At 32.4% G+C, this 19,434-nt stretch overlaps 6 protein-coding genes across 9 annotated transcripts in view; 3 read left to right on the top strand and 3 right to left on the bottom strand.

The window, feature by feature from the left end:
• The window catches only part of LOC108733389 (ER membrane protein complex subunit 10), an 11,858-nt gene extending 10,855 nt beyond the window's left edge, over nt 1–1,003 (top strand). The window contains exon 7 of the mRNA XM_025973548.1: nt 928–1,003. The gene's annotated coding sequence lies outside the window, so the exon portion shown is untranslated. The remainder of the gene's footprint in view (nt 1–927) is intronic.
• LOC108733392 (probable low affinity copper uptake protein 2) lies at nt 852–2,515 on the bottom strand. The gene is made up of 3 exons (XM_025973549.1): nt 1,949–2,515; nt 1,409–1,617; nt 852–1,038 (listed from the first exon to the last, which is right to left on the bottom strand). Exons 1-3 carry the CDS (start codon nt 2,209–2,211, stop codon nt 923–925), a joined length of 588 nt encoding a protein of 195 aa, XP_025829334.1. The 5' UTR covers nt 2,212–2,515; the 3' UTR covers nt 852–922.
• A 255-nt stretch (nt 2,516–2,770) lies between these two features.
• LOC108733385 (myelin expression factor 2) lies at nt 2,771–6,832 on the top strand. The gene is made up of 5 exons (XM_018464524.1): nt 2,771–2,918; nt 2,982–3,603; nt 4,698–5,606; nt 6,068–6,203; nt 6,567–6,832. Exons 2-5 carry the CDS (start codon nt 2,983–2,985, stop codon nt 6,623–6,625), a joined length of 1,725 nt encoding a protein of 574 aa, XP_018320026.1. The 5' UTR covers nt 2,771–2,918; nt 2,982; the 3' UTR covers nt 6,626–6,832.
• LOC108733379 (unconventional myosin-IXa) overlaps nt 3,016–19,434 on the top strand; it is a 76,712-nt gene continuing 60,293 nt past the window's right edge. The window contains exons 1-2 of the mRNA XM_018464509.2: nt 3,016–3,097; nt 7,409–7,459. The gene's annotated coding sequence lies outside the window, so the exon portion shown is untranslated. The remainder of the gene's footprint in view (nt 3,098–7,408; nt 7,460–19,434) is intronic.
• Nucleotides 7,905–13,609, bottom strand: LOC108733384 (protein fem-1 homolog CG6966). The gene is made up of 7 exons (XM_018464523.1): nt 13,553–13,609; nt 11,107–11,269; nt 10,580–10,780; nt 10,273–10,491; nt 10,020–10,209; nt 9,699–9,922; nt 7,905–9,515 (listed from the first exon to the last, which is right to left on the bottom strand). Exons 1-7 carry the CDS (start codon nt 13,607–13,609, stop codon nt 8,689–8,691), a joined length of 1,881 nt encoding a protein of 626 aa, XP_018320025.1. The 3' UTR covers nt 7,905–8,688.
• On the bottom strand, nt 16,465–18,776 carry LOC108733383. 4 transcript variants are annotated; one of them, XM_018464522.1, is made up of 3 exons: nt 18,137–18,776; nt 16,603–18,083; nt 16,465–16,476 (listed from the first exon to the last, which is right to left on the bottom strand). In XM_018464522.1, the coding sequence occupies exon 2, from the start codon at nt 18,042–18,044 to the stop codon at nt 16,605–16,607; it is 1,440 nt and encodes a 479-aa protein (XP_018320024.1). In that variant the 5' UTR covers nt 18,045–18,083; nt 18,137–18,776; the 3' UTR covers nt 16,465–16,476; nt 16,603–16,604. The 4 variants fall into 4 exon arrangements, with proteins under 4 accessions (XP_018320024.1, XP_018320022.1, XP_018320023.1 ...); XM_018464520.1 differs by having other exon boundaries at nt 16,603–18,361; nt 18,441–18,776; XM_018464521.1 differs by having other exon boundaries at nt 18,441–18,776.

The following is a 19,434-nucleotide window of genomic DNA, read 5'->3' as shown; positions in this document are numbered from 1 at the left end:
GGAGAATGATATATATATAGATAATAGATATATATAGGGTGATAATATACAACATTTCAGAGGTATAGATAGTTTAGAATCTCATGAACCTTAGCCTTGAGTTTCCAGTGATAGGAACCCCATTATTTATTTTTCTCTTATTAAAACATTGACTCTTACCACTTTTTATAGTTTATCTGAAGCTTCATCCCTGGGCGTATAGCGGGCACATCATCATTCCTAATTTATTTAAAATTATTACACTAATTTGATATGTGGTGCAAGTGAACCAGTTATACTGGGACTTGCTCTTCTTCGTCTTTAACGGTTCCCTCAACTTTTCACTTTTACTTAAAAAATAAATATCAAAGACAAATCATACTAAGAAGTTGAAAACAATACAATTATGTTTGTAAAATTTTATTGTCAACACATGATAAATAATATACAGATATATATTTAGTTGTAAAATTTTATCACTTATTACGTTTTGCAATTTTGTGCAAGAGAAGTATCTTATCACTTATCATACGAAATTATCAATAGTAAAACTAAATCAAGTCAAAGAATTATTTTGTATTAAAAGAAAACTTTCTAAACTTATTTGTCTATAAAAACAAAACAATAGCACAAAACTAAGTAAACAAATGATAGTCTCTACAAATATCAACTTTTAAGGCACTTTCTTTTCCTGTTTAAGAAGGAACTGTTTTAGATGCATATTTTTCAATTATATCAAAAAATTATAGATAAAGCATCAGAATAACTTTCTTAAAACAAAATAAAAATACAATAAAAAAACAGGCGACCAATTATTAAAATTATTACACCTTCGGTTCCTTCTTAAATTTTTTATCACATACTTTATTAGGGAAGTTATTAAAATATTGATAATATTATTTATAATATTTTAATAACAATTTAAAACATATCTTTAAAAATTTTAAGCGCCAATAAAATTTCCATGGCAAAGGTGTGATTGTGAAGTTTCCCTAATGCTAGTGGACGACACCGTAGGGGTAGCTCGTAAAATCGGAGTGGACTCCCCGTTTGACGGCGCTAAGCAAAAAAAGAAACCAATAGAATACAGGATTATACAACGATTAATATTTGTGTTAGTTTACCTTTAAATAAATTTCAATTTTTGAAAAAAGCCAAATTCATATCTTATTTCTTACTAGCATCTCTGTTAATTCAAGCATCTCAGAATCTGAAAATCATTAGTCTTGAACAGTTATTGGAAAAATAACTACATAAATAAGAGGATTTCAGAGAAGAAATCACTTATTAAACCGCAATTAAACTTTCAACTTCCGAATATTAATAAAAAAAAAACAATAATTTTGACTGAATGATTTTAAAATTAGGATATTTATTAGGACTGTTTAAATGTTATTTGTTAGAATAGGTAAGAAAAATAAGAAAATACCTAATACACAGAATGTTCCACGAACAATGTCGCAATTCTGCAAGTTGATTTTCATCAACTGCGTGCCAAAGAGAAAGTATCCTAAACCACTTCCCATTGCTATTGAAAGGAACATCCATCCATTAAAACCCATGACACTCAACATCAAAAGCAAACTCAAAATTTGAAGGTTTACCCAAGCAAACAACTCCCAAATAAAAAGAAAAAGTCTAAAATAGAAGAATTATGTTAATTATTCAAAATTAAACAAAAACCAAGGGTGTACTAATTTCAATAACGAGTCGTTTAGAATTTTAGCTACTAAAAGACTTTATTGAGAAAAGCAAATTTATGTGCATCTGAACTTACTGTTTGCTTGTTCAGAGACCACCTTTAATGTATCAAATTTACTTAATTCAGTATGAAGCTTAAACAATAAATATTAATTATATGGTGCTAAACAAATGCACTCATTGTTAGGATTTATATTTATTAGGTATTTCAGTTTCACTTTAATCTGTCAATTAGAATTTTTACAACATTAAGGTATTTATTACTAACCTTTGCCTCCATGTTACCGTTGGAGACCTTCCATTGGGCAAAAGAGAAAGATCTTGTCCTAGACATATAGTTTGTAGTTGCTTTGACCTCAAATATAAATCTCTTTGACGTTGCTTGGCTTGAAGAACTTTTAATCCTTCAATGGCTACTGCTAAAACGAATAACAGCAAGCAAGTAAATACAAATTCCACTTCTGAATCAATATTGTAACAGTAAAAAAGAAAATGTGGATATTTGGAACTCCACCAGAAGAACATTTGCATTTTGATAGGTAAAGCTTGATTTCACGACTGCATGTCTATTATTTATTCGATAATATATTGCAATAACTACTACTGATTGCCAGTTCTATTTAACTTTGACAAAAACTAATTTTTGTCATTACGTTTGTGTATATATTATTTTAACGCATTCTTCAAATGTTTTCCTTATCGTTTTTGTGTGCGTTACATTATCAGCACATTTGCAAAATATTCTAAAATATTTGTTATACAAGCAAATATATTTTCCTTGTTAACCTTAATCTCTACAGCTGTTTGCAGTTGTTTACTACAGATCATGACAAAAACAATAATAACAAGACATGTGATCTTGTTGGAAAGTGGATAGAAGCACGGTAACTGGGTAAATTGGTTGTGATTAATACAAATTATTGAGAAGAAAACACTATTTTTGCCATTCTGTTTTGTTCAAAATTGTGTTTTTCTTAAATTTCAGTAGAAATTTTATTGAAAAATAGTTATTTTGTAGTTAGTATCATTGGTATGTTCATCGCAAATTCGTTACTCTTCTCTATAGTTTACGTATTTGGTGCATTAATCACGTTCAAAAAGAAAATGCAGCTACAAAGCCGCCATTTTGTTTCGTTGGCGTCCTTTCTACTATTTTATCGTTATTGATCAAACCGGTGTGTAGTGTTGTTCTTAAATAAAACTGAAAACTTAAAAAATCAAGAAAAAGATAACAAAAGGTAAATTACTTTCTAGTTTGGTTTCAAGCAATATTTTAATGCGTTTTGAAATTGTTTGAATAGGATGAGTGACCGGGATGATAGAAGCAGGTCTAGAGACCGTTCAAAAAGGGAACGTCCAAGCAGATTTTCAGAAACAAGTCGGGAAAGAAGCTCCGATAGGGGCCGGGATCGTGGAGGTATGAAATCATCCCAGTGTCGCGTTTATGTATCCAACATTCCGTACGAATATCGTTGGCAAGATTTAAAAGATTTATTTAGAAGTCAGGTAGGAGACGTAGCGTTTGTTGAGTTGTTTGTTGACGAAAATGACAAACCTAGAGGATGTGGTATTGTTGAATTTTCGGACCCGAATTCAGTAAAAAAATGTTTAGAGGTTATGCACAGATTTGAGCTTAAAGGTCGTAAACTTGTTATCAAAGAAGATTTTGGAAACCAGAGGGATAAGTATGGCAATTTGGTTGGATCTGCTGCCAGTAAAAGAGCTCGCGAAAGAGAAGAAAGGGATAGGTTTAGGGAGGATCGTAGAGGAGGAAGTGGTGGTTTTGATCTGCCTCCTTCACAAAGTGGCCGTGGACTTCCAGAGGTGGAGAATAAATGGGGAAATACTTTCGGCTTGAGCCCTCAATTTTTAGACTCCTTAGGCATCACATCTCCAATTATCAATCGTGTTTTTGTGGCAAATGTAAGTTATATGGCATTATCAGGTTGAGATTATTAGGTGTGCTGCTTTATTAATTTTTTGCACATACATTTAATATTATATAGTTATTCAATATATCTGTTGTAGTTTTAGACAAAAGATTACTTTGCATCAAACAAGGGATTTCTTCTCAACAGTGCATAGTAGATTTTATTACTGTAATCTCCAAGAAATCCGTTTAGTAGATTTTTTCGTAAATTTATAGTAAGGTGGAATTATGGTCTTTTAATGGAGTTACAGTCTTTCTTTACTAATTTTGTAAGGTTTTTACAATGATCTTCTGAAAAGCTATATATCTTGTAAATGTTTTGTAGCACCATTTTTATATTAGTGTTACCTATATATCTTTCTATTTCATTCATATTTATCCCTTTTATTCAAGTTTTAATGGGAGACATTAATACAGTTCTTTTACACCTCGATTATCATATTTAGGCATTTAGACATATTTGCAATTTCTTATTATACATATTTATCTTTGCATATGTGCTGCTTTTTTTTTTTATTTGAAGATGTGAAGTATTTTTAATCGATTTGAAGGGGCTAATTCATAGCTTTATTATTTGAAGTGTGTGTACATCGATTATTTTGAGATTTCGCTATCGATTTGCCTGATTTAAGTAAAGGAAATATCAACCACCAAATGCTAATCAAAATTCATCTTATGTTGAAACAAACAAAAAATTAATGTCTAACTACAATATATAAATAATATTTACAAAAATAACCAATAAATCTAGTTTAATTTACCAAAAAAACGAACAAAAAATAACAGGTATAAACCCCATATGAAACGACCATTACATGAACGTTTCCCTAATATTTTTTGGATTAATTATTTTGTATTGAGTAGTAGATAATAACAATTATTTTTACCTTTTTGATATTCCAAGTTTCTGAAGTTGGTTTCCTTTATTTTATACGATTATTCCGTTTCTTATACTTACTAAACTTACCTGACATACGAGTTTCTTTTGTCGTTGTTAGTTAATAAACAATAACTTCACATCTTCAAGGTTCTTGTGATTAATATACCATTTGCTAAACGAAGCAGTTGATGTTCTTTCGTTTTCTAGTTGGATTATAAGGTTGACAAGAAGAAATTGAAGGAGGTGTTTAGGTTGGCGGGTAAGGTTCAGAAGGTTGACTTGTCCACTGACAGAGACGGTAATAGTCGCGGTTTTGCGGTGGTCGAGTACGACCACCCAGTCGAAGCTGTTCAAGCTATTTCAATGTTTCACAATCAGCAATTATATGATCGGGTGATGACTGTTCGTATGGATCGCGAGGGCGATCGTCAATCAGTTAAACTACCCGATGGACTTAAAGGGATCGGAATGGGATTGGGCGTTAACGGTGAGCCGTTACGTGATGTTGCTCGAAATCTTCCAAACGCTAACCCAAACCAGCAGCAATCTGTCGGTAATACAGGGGCTGGCTTATTGGGTGCTGTGCCTAATTCCTCTCTGCCCCTTGGTATAGGGAGCGCTCTCTCAGGTTTGAATACAGGTGTTGCCTCTGCTGCTCTGGGAAGTCTCGGAACGAACCCTTCGGTTTTACAAGCGGCAAATTTGGCCGGGTTGTCAAACAATTTGCTCACAGGGGGCGTAGGTGCCGGTGACTTGGGGTTAGCCGCTAGCTTGGTTAATAATCCTATGGTTCAGAATCAGTCTTTGGCAGCGTTGGCGGCTAATACAGGTTCAACGTCCTCTTTTGATAGGAGCGGAAACTCCGCTCCCACGAATCAATCTGGTCAAAACTACCAGAACCCATCGACCTTAACTCAAAACTTTTTGAGCGGTGGAGGTGCTGCTACTAGGGGTGCCACGTACAATGATAAGGGCACAGCAGGATTTGGTTTTGGTACCTCTGATCGCGATACGAGAGTCACACCTGGTAATTTGTTCAATGGAAACCAAGTTCTTCGCAATTCGAACGCCAGTCTTAAGAACTCCGGATATTCGAACAAGATATTGATTAGTAACGTAAGTTCACTAACCCGACGCTTTGTAATTGGACGACCTTCAGTTTGAGGGATAAAACACTTTCTAAAAGTATGATTTTTTTGTACAATTAAATATATTAAAAATCAGATGAAATTTAATTTAGAATGTCACATTTTGAATTACATATAGGTGTGTAGACCGTAAATATAGAAGTTGATTGTGGCTAGGAGTTGAGGGGGTACATCAAATTCTAATGTTGATATAGTCGTATTTTTAAAAAATGTTTATTCCTCAATTCAATCATTTGAGATCTGCAAGAATTTTTGTATTAGTTGATAATTTTAATAATTTCTCCCGTTTTGGTTTTTAAAAATTTATGGTTGACGATCATAAGTTTTATGGTGAATCTAAAAGGACGGTCTTAGATGCGAACGGGGTCTTTTCGATTTTAGGGGCGTATGCTATTCGACGTATTAACTCATTTCGTTCTTCACTTGTAGCTTCCTCCGACTGCTGGTCTGAGAATGTTGTCTGAGAAATGCGCTGAGTTTGGGGAAGTACAGAGGATCGACGATAAGGGCAGTGGTTCGGTTTTGGTTATGTACAGCAGCGAATGGGAAGCTGAGCGCGCTATTAGTATCCTTTTCTTTGTCCACATTGTCTTCTTTGAAGTGGGGACATTCGTAATAAAAAACTTGCTTTTATAAGTGGAAATTTCTAGTTTTTGAGGATGATTCAATTTTATGAATAGTCACTTATTGTTGCAATGAAATTTATGATGATATGAGAAGGGATAACTTTTCTATTACTATGGAGTTTTCACTTTTGGAGGAAAGCAAAAGCTACAGCTGTAGAGTACTGAGATCTTATTGACAAATAAGATTTAATGGTCTTATTTAATTGGTGATCGTTAATATTGATATTTTTCAATGTGTTGTTTCCACTTCAAAATTTTTCTGCAAATACTTCAAAACAATGCTTTCCTTAATTCGTTCACAGAAAACATGGACAGGGCACGAATCGATGGACGTACAATTGACGTTCGCTTTTTCTATTAGTCGATTTTCTTGAATGTAAAAATCCATATCCTAAGTTAGTCTTAAAATGCTTTTTTTGTAATGTTCTTCAGGACGCGTGGAAAGGTTTAGTTTTTTTTCTATTGGATAGATGAAGCAGCAAGAATATTAATTATTGACAAAAAGCACTTATTTGTATCTATAATTCGACCATGTGTAAAGTTAATTTGTAATAAAATATTAATTTTTGTTTTTCTTTCATTTTATGATTGATTTTAAAGAGAATATAGGATTTAATGCCGAAGGAGTTATTATTAAAGTTGTTTTGGTACTAGGAAAGGTAGTTATGTGGTCTATTTATTTATGCTGCAATAATTTTCTGTGTGGATAAGGTATTTGTTTTAAATGTGGAGGATTTGTCGAGTTATCCCAGCAAGTGGGATGAGCAAAATGATGCAGATTGTTTCATTATCATTCACGTGTTTGTAATTCCATCTTGGGAGATGCCAAATGAATTTTTGCTACTGGTATCGTTTACGTCTACATAATGTCTTTTAGGTATTTAGCAAATAAATACGGAATTTTTATATCGTGTATTTAGTAGAATAAATCAAACACATACTACCATTTTTTGGAAGTTCTGTTTCATTTTAAAGCTTATTGGTTACAATTCATACTTATAAGTATTGCAATTAATAAAAAATATATACATTAACCTTTATCATTTTAAAAAAATACTTTATTTGACTTTTATAATGTAGTGGCAGTATTTAAATTTATCTTTTGTTTTCTTCTGTATTTTCATTGTTATTTATTTTTTAACAGTTGTGAACTACGTTGGATGACGAGTGAAGCTCCGATTAAGCTGTATTTAAGGTAAAAATAAAAATTCCTTATTCTCTTAATTTTTGTCATCTTATATATTAATATGTGGACATCAATATTTGCGACAGTTTTTTCTTTATTTGTTATAAAGGGAGGGGAATGAAACTTATTAATGAAGTTATGTTATGCTAGTTATTCGAAAGGCACTGATGCCATAGATATGCACGAAACAAAAATTATTTGTGTATTGAATATTGTAGCCAAATCAGGTAAAATTTAAATTAATTTATAATTAATGCTGGTCTATCATGCGGACAACCGGGTTCGATTCCCGAGCAGTGGAATACTTTTTTCTCTTGCTCACATCAAATAAGTTGGTCGAATATCTACCACGCGAAAAATATAGTATATATGAATGGATTAAAGAAACTAATCACTTAGTATTGTTATATACACGTTAAAATAATGGTTGTAAAGGTATTATAAATAACAAAACTAGACTTTATAACAGGTTTTTATGCATATTTTTTTGTAAAACAACAAAGTTATTAAAGTAGGAAGTTACGAGTTACTGCCCAATGGCAACCCCTGAAACAACAGTAATAACAAGTTGTGGTTTAATTACACATCACGATCTAATATTTTAAAATTAAGGGCACTAGATTTTTATTGTACAGAAATAATTTAAGGTGATGAAAAGCCGTTGTCAGTTCTTATCTTCTTTTTTCACCTATTGCTCATTTTCATTCATATATTTTGAAAGGATTGCAATTACAAACTAAAGTTAACGTTAAAGCTTTAACTTCACAACATATCACGCAGTAATTATTTTACTATTCATAATCATAATATATGTATATTTTTTTTATTTCATCATCATACCTTATGTGTTAAAATATAATATACATGTTTATTAATAATATATCTTCAAAAGTAAATTATATCATGAAGTTGCATTATACAATATTTATACTATTGGTACGTTCTTTTTCCGACCATAAAATAAAGGAGAATCGAAATAAAAATAAGACCACGAATCAATGTTGACTCGAGGCGATCGATATTTCTTTTTAAATTGGGATTGAGGAGTTATACCAAAAAGGTTAAACTGAAAAGAGAAAGAAGGCCACTGATTGGTTGGTTATTCGGTCGGAAAAACGATCGATAATATTGATATCCAAACGACAACCGAACTGGATCGATCCGTAAGATCCACGTTGACATAGCGTTCTTATCAGACTTATAATTTCATCACGACAAACTTTTCTACACGAAACAGATCAATGGCACTTTATGAAATGTATTAGAGAATCCGGTACGAGCCCCTTATATGGAATTTTGAACTGTTGGATGATCTGAGCAGCTATACAGCTTAATTTGGTATATTTAGCAGTATTAACTATGTGTTTGTCGTGCACTAGGTTGGTAAACGTGTTTCCAGATTTGTTGACAACGTCAATATGCGCCCCATTGTCTAACAATGTTTTGATTAGCTCAACAGGAACGGGGTCGTTTTCTGCTGCCAAGTGTAAGGGAGTATTGCCTTCGTCATCTGCTGCATTAGGATCCGCCCCCACGTCCAATAAGACTTTAGCTAGCTGCTGAGACGGGAACTGATAAGCGGGATAACGAACCACTAAGGACGCATCTTTGCAACAAGCCAAATGCAACGCAGTTCTTCCTTGTTTCACTGTCACTTTTAACTTTACCAGACTGTAAATCGCTTTGTAAATGATTTTTCGGTGTAGTTCGTGAGCTGTAGGATGCTCGAGCATCTTCACAAGGAGACAGGCTAGATGAAGCGTAATAACGAGCACATGAGTCAGATGGGTGAGATCTTTTTCGACTGTGGGCATCTTGTCTAACATTTCACTACCCATTTCAACTTCACTTAGGGCTTTCCTGAACACTTTGAGCAGATCACCAAGAGCTAAGGGTGGGACAACTTGGCCTCGGGTAGTATGTTTGCCTTCCTCGCCCATCATGTACGAAAACAACTCGGTAAATGAGAATAGGCTACTTTGTGTCATCGAGTTGAGTCTCTCTAACATTGACTGTTGCATGTCCAGAGCGTAATTCCAAAGCTCAATGCATTTGTTGAATTTACCTAACAAAAACCAGATTTTGAAGTAATAATAAATCGAAGATAATTTGGTTAAATTTAAGATTAGTTACTTCAAATACTTCAACTTCAATACAGTCTTAGAAAATACTAGAAATACCATAATTGACCCTTTCTTTGTTCTTTAATAATTAATAATCAACAATACAGAATTTTTTTATACCTTACCTGCGTCAGCATACACAGCTCCTCTGAATCTTATGTAGTAACTAGTGTCGGGATGTGCAGGTCCAAGGATTCTCTCCCTCATTACCAAAGCTTGCATTTTCATCTCATCAGGATCGGTCATTAATTCTTCCAAGTCTTCGGGATTTTGGATTTCGACGGCATAGTCGTAAGCTTGGATTGGTTCTGCTATTGTCTTTGGTATATCCGGACCTTCACCGTTATATCTGAAGCAAAATAATATATTAAGGCGATTGAAAAATTACCCAAATAAGGAATAAGGAAACAAGGAAGAAGGGCTATAATTTGGATGGAGATATTTACCTCTCATTTAGAGCCTGTTTCCAGTAACCTAAAGCGCCAATCATATCTCTCTTTTTGTCGACATAAGTAGCTCCAAGCAGTTCCAGTGCGTCGATTTTTTCCTTTCTAGAAACTAATTCGGTTTGTGTAATGAGATAATCAACGATTTGGTTATGACCTACGACTGCAGCTGCTAGTAAAGGAGTCATTCCTGAAACCAAACAGAATCATTACTCTCATGTTTCATGTCTGCATGTATTTTTAAAGTTTTTACCATACGAATCGACGTCCATCGTGCCTCCATGTAGCAAAAGAAGTTTTAAGATTTCTAAACTTCCGGATTCGGCACAATCGTGGAGGGCTGTGTTACCCTTCACACTTTTCCGGTTAACATTTGCATTCAGTTCAAGTAAATATTTAGCTATGTGTACGTGACCTTTGTAACAAGCTATCATCAAGCACGTGTGGCCATGTCTATTGGCTATTTCTATATCTGTGAAAAACACGAGAGATCAGTGTAAAGGCAAGACTTAAGGGATATCGCCACAAAAGATACCGAATGAGATTAAGAGTTAACTCACCTGCACCACTTGCAACTAAGAATTTGACTATTTCTACATGCCCATCAAAACAGGCTGCTCTAAGAGGTGTAGAGTTTGTACGAGTTGTACTATTAACTTTTGCCCCGTGTTTTACGAGAAGTTGCACGAGTTCTAAATAACCAGCAGCAGCTGCGCACCATAATGGTGGAGCACCCTCTATAGTTTCACCATCAAAAGTTACTGAAACAATATTTAACATTAGCGATATTGCAATGTTTAGGGAATAAAAAGTAGAAAATGTTGGAGATTATAAGTCTTATGGACTAGTTAGTTGATATTGTGTGATATAACTTTTATATAACTAGTAAATCGTTGCGCGCACTCGATACCTTGCAATTCTGTTATTCTTTTTAGTGTTTCAAATTAAACAAATTTGATTTCTTAAGTTTTAAAATTTAGCCCAGACAAAAAATTTATTTTATTAATTAATTTGGCCAATCGCCTCCAATGATTTTAAATTGCCGCCGTGACATCTACTATATACTATAGACAAGGTAAACGTGTACCTGATCCAGTTTGTTCGATGTCCGCATTACAGTGTTCTATAAGAAATTGGACAACTTCGTAATGACCATTTCTACAAGCAATCACTAAAGGAGTAGCTCCTTGCGTTTTCGTTCCCACTAGCATCGAAATTTCTTCTTTGCTTTTGTTGTTGTGTAGGAAAAACTAAAAATAAAATACAAAAATAGAGTGAATATCAAACACCTATTCTAAAATGATTAAATAAAAACAATTTTAACGTAAATTAAGACAAAAATAATGGACCGAAAACTGATTTTTATAAATTTTTTACTGTTACTGTTGGCGGTCACATTTTATTATCTCTACAGTACCAATATATCCGTTACAATTTATAAATTAACATAAGGTGTACTTAATTTATTATTTATTTACTGCTATTAAAAATGTGATGCAAGTTTACTAAAAATTGCAACATTTCATCACATTTATGTAAATTAGTTGCTTTAGAAAGTAAAGTAGAAACTCCAAAGTCGAACGTTTAAAGTCCAAGAGGAAATCGGCTGATATAGGCCAATTTTCCAGTATAATGTGTTAAATATCTGCTAACTAATTAACAATACTTGTTTTTATTAAATATATAATTTGGTTCCGATTTTCTTTTTATTTGGTGCATGAACCACACTCATCGTCAGTTAAAAAGTTTATAATAATAACAGTGGTAGTAGTATGTAATACGTATATTATATTTTTACAATAATTTGAGGAATATCGTACAATATTTAATCGTCAAAACTTTATTTCATTCCCTCAATAATGAAATTAAAGCAAATTAAAAGTGAATAACAAACAAGGGGTTGAACTCGTAATATACAACTCACCCCAGAATATTTGTAGGTGTATTAAATTTATTTTCGTTTGTTACTTGAATGATAAGATATAACAACTGCAACTTGTTTCATGAGAATTATGTCTTTTAAACGGTTCAGTACAAAACAAATCTACATTATTAACAAATAGTTGCATCATTAACTTATGCGTTTCATAAGGCAAAGTAATTAAAAAATGAGTTGATCGACACACAGTCGCATTGTATACAATAAAGGACCTAATTTATGAGCAATTAACCAATTTGAAATTGGGCCAAATGTCTTGTCTTAGCTTTGTAAAATATACAGAGTGACCATTATTTCTATATGTATCTTATTTACCTAATAGTATTTTTACATATGATGAAACAACAGAATTAGTAAAATTGAAAACACTTTATAAATCGTAGTGGTGACTAAGTACCTATAATTAACGGCTGAAGAACTTGTATTTATACATTAAGAATTTATTAAAGAGTGTTCCCATTCAACATTCAACACAATAATATCAAGATCTTTAGTAATAAAAATTAGAAGTTTATTAAGGTGCGTTACTATTACTTAAACATCCTGTATATCTACAGATATTTAATTTTGATTGCGGGTTCCTGTGTACTTACAGGAAAGTAAATATGCATCAGGTCTAAGAAATGAGAACACAAAGTAGTGTATCGAATGAAAAATAAGTGGGTCAAATTTATATTAAAAGTTGGACTACTTTACGTGGAGTGATGAATTTGGGTTAATGCCAACAAAAAACAAAAATAATTACGTCTGAAAAAAAAAATCGGCTTCATGATACCAGAAGTAGAAATAATACTTTTTGTAAAGTTACAGTTTGAACTTCTTATCATCTCATTTTGACACGTTTGATGATGATCAGGATAGTACCGATAGCAGATTTAAATTGTTTTTTACTATTTCACTAGCAAATATTTAACAGTAAAATAGATATTTGGATAGTTATGTGCAGAAATGCACTAGTACTAATAAAAATTAAATACGAAATAATTTATCAAGAAACATTATTTTTACTTAAGATTTTACGTAGAAAATCATAACTACATTCATGAGAATGTATTTATTATAAAAGTGTTAAGTGCTAACTGCCAAAATATTAACGTGACATTAACGAAGTAATTACTTTTTATTTAATTTAAAAATAACTACCTTAGATAACAATCTTACTCATTGACTGAATACAGAATGAAAAACATTGTATTTTTAAAGGTCAATGGTATACATAAGAAATAAGTAGGTATATTTATTTGAGTCGTCTTTTCTGTCAATGTCACAAGACAAAGGCTGAAAATGTAGCTATAGTTAAAATACTTTGTTTCCTGGTTTTTGTTCGAAGCTTCAGCTATTCAATTGAAATATTATTCAACTTAAATTGATAGCATTTCTCATATAATTAAAAGATGTATATAAAATTTCCAAATATATCCAAACGTTTAAGGTATTTTTGGAAAATTATATAACGCGAAATATCAACTATTTATAAAATTTCGCATATTTGTGTGAATGATATGTCTAATAATTTTATCTATCCAATGTTTGTCAGCAAAAGTAGCAAAAACACTCCTTCACTGATTAAACTCTTTCATCACAGACATCCTACCTTGAGACGCTCAAGATTGCCATCCCTAGCTGCATAAAACACTGATTTCTTATTCATGTCTTTTTTATTATTTAAATTAACATTCCCTTAACAAATTTTGTCTTGTTTAAACATCACACTTAACCTCTAAACCAACAACTGTCACAATCACAGATACATTGTTACATCTGATGCTTTGACGTCAACGTAAAACATCGCAGATTTTATAAATTTAACGCGATTTTTTTTCGTATAATATAAATATTAATAAGTATGCGTATGCATTTAATGCTGCACTTCTTGCACCGTATTTTCTGCGTATTACTCTCGGTTTCAGATTCTAGAATAAAAATAACCGTAGTGTCTCCTGCACGGTCTGGCTGTTTTAAAATTTATTAAAAGAGCACACGGGCCGTGTTTCTAAGTTTATTACCTGCACGATCTGACCTCCAACGATTACTGAAGTCTTGATATGATTCTGACCATATTTTGATACATGTAACTCACTTTTTCTTATTTATACACCTAATAACATAAATAAATTTTAAGTTTACTAGTTTTCCCCCTGCTCTCGACCATTATTATTGTTCAACTATGACGTAGTGTCGGCCATCATTCTTTTCTAATTGTTGCAGTTGTCGGCCATCATTCTTTTCTAATTGTTGCAGTTGTCGGCCATCATTCTTTTCTAATTGTTGCAGTTGTCGGCCATCATTCTTTTTCAATTGTTGTCGCATTGTCACTAATGTCGGCCATTATGGTTTATTAATAGATGTATAGTAATCAATGATTAAAAATTAAAGGAATTGTTTGTAAATAGGTATGCAACACATCGCACACTTCAGCATAAGAAATTGCTGATACTAACTTTCATTTACGTAATGCTACTTTGCCCTGTGCTGACAGCACTCATAATTTTTTTTATTAATTTGTTTTTACTAATTCCTTTTTAATGTTATGCAATTTTGAAAGTGCTGTTATGGTTAGTTTAAGCTGCCCTGATTCATTCAAATAAAATTGAAAAAGAATATACAGTTTAAATGATATAATTCAATCTAGAATCTAGGCCGTGTATATAATAAATTGATAAATGAACTATTTAGATGCTTAACAAAGCTATATTATTATGTATCATCAAATCAATAAATTTAAAAATACGATCGGAACGTACACCAGACACTATGATAGTATTTGTGGCGTTCTCTTTTAAACGTAAGTCAACATAAGTAAAAACTTAAGTAAGATTCTGTTGGGTGGTAGTAGACATTTAAAGGTGGGAGAAATCCTTTTTTTTATGTATACATTAAACGCAGGTGTAAGGCTGAAAATGTGGTAAATGGTAATAGTGTGTATGAAATGACCGCTGGTCAGAGGGGTGAGGTCCATAACTTCTATAAGGTCATTCATATTCTCTCTCAAGAAGGGGAAGGGGTGACCTTGCACACACACTTAAAACCGCTTTCGAAAGGAAGGGAAAGGTGGGGGTTGGAAATAACAAATCGAAGTAAAAGAGAGGGAATTTTTACTCATTATAAATTAGCCTTTTCTCTTTGGTGCATAAGGTTTGGTTAAAAACAGAACGAAAGAATAACATTACGGTAGATAAAAGCCTCCCCCCACAAAAAAGATCCGTAACTTGTTTAGTGTTCTACAATGTCATTTCTACCCTCCCACATCGACGTCACTTCCTACACACAATTATCGTTTACTTTATTTTCAGTTGTAATCTCCACCGCCTACCCTGCAGGAACGATATTTCTCTAGAGCCTTAATTCTAAATATTTCCCCCAAAAAATATCAGTTAATCTCTATTAGTCAGATAAGATTTTAAATTAACTTTACATTGACAATCATTAACTTGTTTTTAAATATTTTTTACATAAGTTACATACATATATGTATGCAATTTATAACGTGGGCCAATTTATATTTTCAATTTAATCACTTATTACCTACTTTCATAATCTTGTTGGAAACAAATTTGAGAATAATTCCTGAACTCCTTTATTTTGTTAAATTAAATTGCTTTTTTAATATACAAGTTATTAAATTCTTTTATGATAAAGTATATTTTTATCATTATTCATGAATATGCGCCCTTTACAAAAGTACACATCTTAGAATTTGCTTAAGATAGAGAATATTTACAAGACATGTGGGCTACACTTTAATGTGATAGTCCCATGTAATACTCATGGGTAGAAGAACACAAATATTAAAGTTTATCATGATGAAAATCTAGAAACACAGACACTCGCTAGTATCATATTTTAATTATTGTTTAGTATTATCAGCTGGTATGATAAATAGTCACTGAGCTCTGGAATTCAATTAGGGGATCATTAGTCCTACGGTCAAGACGCTAACAGCTGCGCCTATAAGCTCATATAAAAGTGTCAGTATTGCTATTTCAACTGAATGTAAGCCATATGCTAGGTATTAGCAACAGTTAAAGCTCTTCTTCTCCCATAGATTTGCTTTGGTAAAGAGCAGAACACATTTTTGTTCAAAACATTTGATTTTGTCATGAGTGACCTTCACGATTGTTTGCTTCTACTCATGCGTTTTCCACCGAGAAGACGGTCATCTTGATGATCACTGCCCAAAATACACAAAAGTCCACCTAAGTATGATTCAAGTTATGTCAGTCAACCCTGGCACAGAACATTACATTGTGCCATAAAAATTATTTGGTTCGTCAAATACGAACTGTAATTTAATTGCTTGACGCACCTTGTTTATTACTTCAATGGTTGCTTTCCCTGTCTCGAATACTCTTACACAAATCGGGTTGCTTGGCTTGGTTATTTAGATCCACTGCAAAGATTTAATAAGGAATATGAATGATTTATTTTTATGCAAATTTAAATAGAAAAAAAACACTTACTTTTTTCTGTTTCTTCAGGTTCGATGCTTTAATTTTCCTGTTAAAGTAGCGTCATAATCTGCAATTCAAATCAAATACTTTTTATAATAGGGAATTTTTTCTAAAAATACCTTAATTAATATAAGATAATAATTTTATAGTTGAAAAGTTTTTTTTATTTGAAATGAAAAAAAAGCTATCTTACCACTACTTGTAGTGAAAATCAGCTTGTCTACCATTAGCATTTACAAAAATGTTAAAAACTTTATTATTAAAATCTCGAATTTGTTTAACCATTTTTTTCTCCACGGATAACATGGTCAGTGCTGTAAGTCTGTCCTGAATTACTGTATTTCTTAAAAATGTTTTGACACGTTTCAAAGTTGAAAAACACCTATCATTTTCAACAGTGGCCATTGGAATAGTAGCAATTATATTACACAGTTTATAGACTTCCGAAAACGCGTCATTAAGTTCATTTTCTTTTAAAAAGTTTAGCAAAGCACTAACACCTTCCATAGAACCCATATCTTCTCGTTTGTATAATATATTTAATTCTGATCGAAGTTTTCCCGTGTCAAAGAAATTGTAGCATTGAACAGTAGTTTGAAAATCACTTTCTGGAAAGTCTACTTTGTATGAATTGAAATTGTCTTTTGCCAACAAGTTTGAAAGAGACAGATGGTCTGTAAAAGCAAATATGCTTTTTAATTGTGTTAAAATAACGTCGCATACTTCTTGTGCAGCAGCTGTGGAGTTATCATTAAAGTTATCAGAAAATCTTAGTCTTTTACAATCATTTTCTTCTTTTATTATTATATAATCAGGTTCTGATTTAATTTTTGTAAGTTCTAATTCAAACGTACTTAAACAAGTTTTTATATAAGGGCCCGTGGCTGTTGGTTCTTGTAGTTGACAACACAAAGCATTAATGTGAGGCATAACACGATAAAATAAACTCAGCCAAAATAAGAAATCCTCATTATGCAAATAGTTAAGGAGTCTCGTTGATTCATTAATGGTCTTGGTGTCGTTAGCTGAATCAGTGATTACTTCGAGACATTTGATTAACAAATCTTTATTTTCAAACACAGTAGAAACAGTTCTCCCGGCGAAATTCCAACGGATAGGTGTTGCCCATGGTATCTGGGTTTTAACAATTTCATCTAACAACTGTCTTCGTTTGGTCGACGAAGAAAAAAACGACAGAAAATCGTGTATGTTAGCAAAAAAAATCTTCACATTTTTATTGATAGATGCAGCTTTTATGATGACATTATTTAACGGATGTGCATATGAATGAATGAAATGTGCATGAGGAAATCTCTCTTTAATTTTTGCTTGTATTCCACCAAATTGACCGTTTGTAACAGTTACTCCATCAAAACATTGAGCAATTAATTTTTCGGGTTCGACACCTATTGTCTCTAGTTCATTTAATAGGGCATTTGCTATGTGTTCATCTGTATGCCCTTCAGGTCTAACAAAACCCCAAAATCTTTCAGTTATTATGCCATTATGCACATATCTAAAGATTATGGCTATTTGCTTTTTATTATCGACATCGGTGGTTTCATCAGCTTGAATTGCTAGGAATGTTGAAGATCTTATTTGATGTTTAATATCACTTCTGCAGACATCTAGCATGGCATCCAGTAGTTCGTTCTGAATGGTTTTCGACGTGCCCTGAAAAGCAGTAGCTTTTAACAAATGTTCTTTCATAACTAAGTCCAATTCACTTATAAAATCCACAACTCCAAGGAAAACATCAGGATTATCAGAATTTTCCGTTTCGTCGTAGCCACGAAGAGCTAATTCGAAAGCACCGCAGAATGTAATACAATTGATTATTTGATTTAAAATATGCCTATTTTTATCAACATTTTCATTATGACGCCTTATATTGTCACGATAGGTGCCATCAAGCTGTTGCTTTATGTCTTCTTTTCCCAAAACACTGAAGTCTAAAGCGTTATGCAAATGCCTTTCGTTGTAATTGGCATGTTTCATAGCTCGTTCATTTAAATGTTTTAGATCACTCACCCCTTCTTGAGTCCATGCAGTTCTATCACCACCCATCACTAAGCAAACGAAACAAAACAATTTGTTTCTTTTGGGACACCCGCATAACCATTTAAACTTATCGTACGTGGTGCGGTTAAATCGTCTTTCAAAATTACGCAATTTTCCAACGTCGATTTTTGAAATGTTTAAATCGGGAGTCGGCCTGCCCAACCGTTTAATTTCTATCATTTCTTCGTAACTAATTTCTTTATTACCTAACAAAAAGTCAACTGAATTCATTTTTAATCTTAAATGCTTACAATTACAAATAAACCTGACAAATGTCACTGTCACTGGGTTTGTTTTTGTTTTTAATGTAATTCCTGTTATGCAACCTTCCTTGCAAAACAAATGCAAAGAGAAACAAATAAAACCGAATACAGGGGAATAATATCTATAGAATACATACAGGGCTCAGTCGAAAAGTTAGATCAATTTAAATAAAAAAACACTAATGAACTCAAGTGAAATGTCGACTGCGCTATTACTGAACTAAATTAAGATATAGATAGACCCAAAATTATCTTTTTATTGCGTTTAATAAAACTGGCCGGACTTTATGCGAATAATTCGTGTTTCGATTAGACAACATGAATGCATGTCAGGTTGCATATTCCTGATTAAAATTATGTGCTTTAACTAATTAATTGTTTTGCAGAAGTTAATGTATTACAAATTTGACTTATCATGCATTACTGTTAGTGTCTCGATATGTAGGTTTCTTATTTTTAATTAATTGTATTTTTGAAGTGAATTTGTTCTTTTTTAATTTTGTAATTATTCGTACTGATCTGCGAATGCAGTTTTTGAAAAGCGTAACGTATTATTGTTCAACCCAAAAGCTAATAATAATTTTTAAAGACAACTAGTTATTTTAAGCTAAAAGCTTTTATATTAATATTTTGATTTATTAAGGATTTTGTTGAAATAAAAAAGGGTGTATCGAATAATGAAAAGGTATATATTACACAGT

Source organism: Agrilus planipennis, unplaced genomic scaffold, assembly GCF_000699045.2.
Source record: "Agrilus planipennis isolate EAB-ADULT unplaced genomic scaffold, Apla_2.0 scaffold49, whole genome shotgun sequence".
NCBI lineage: Eukaryota > Metazoa > Arthropoda > Insecta > Coleoptera > Buprestidae > Agrilus > Agrilus planipennis.
This window is presented reverse-complemented; position numbering and strand designations above follow the sequence as displayed.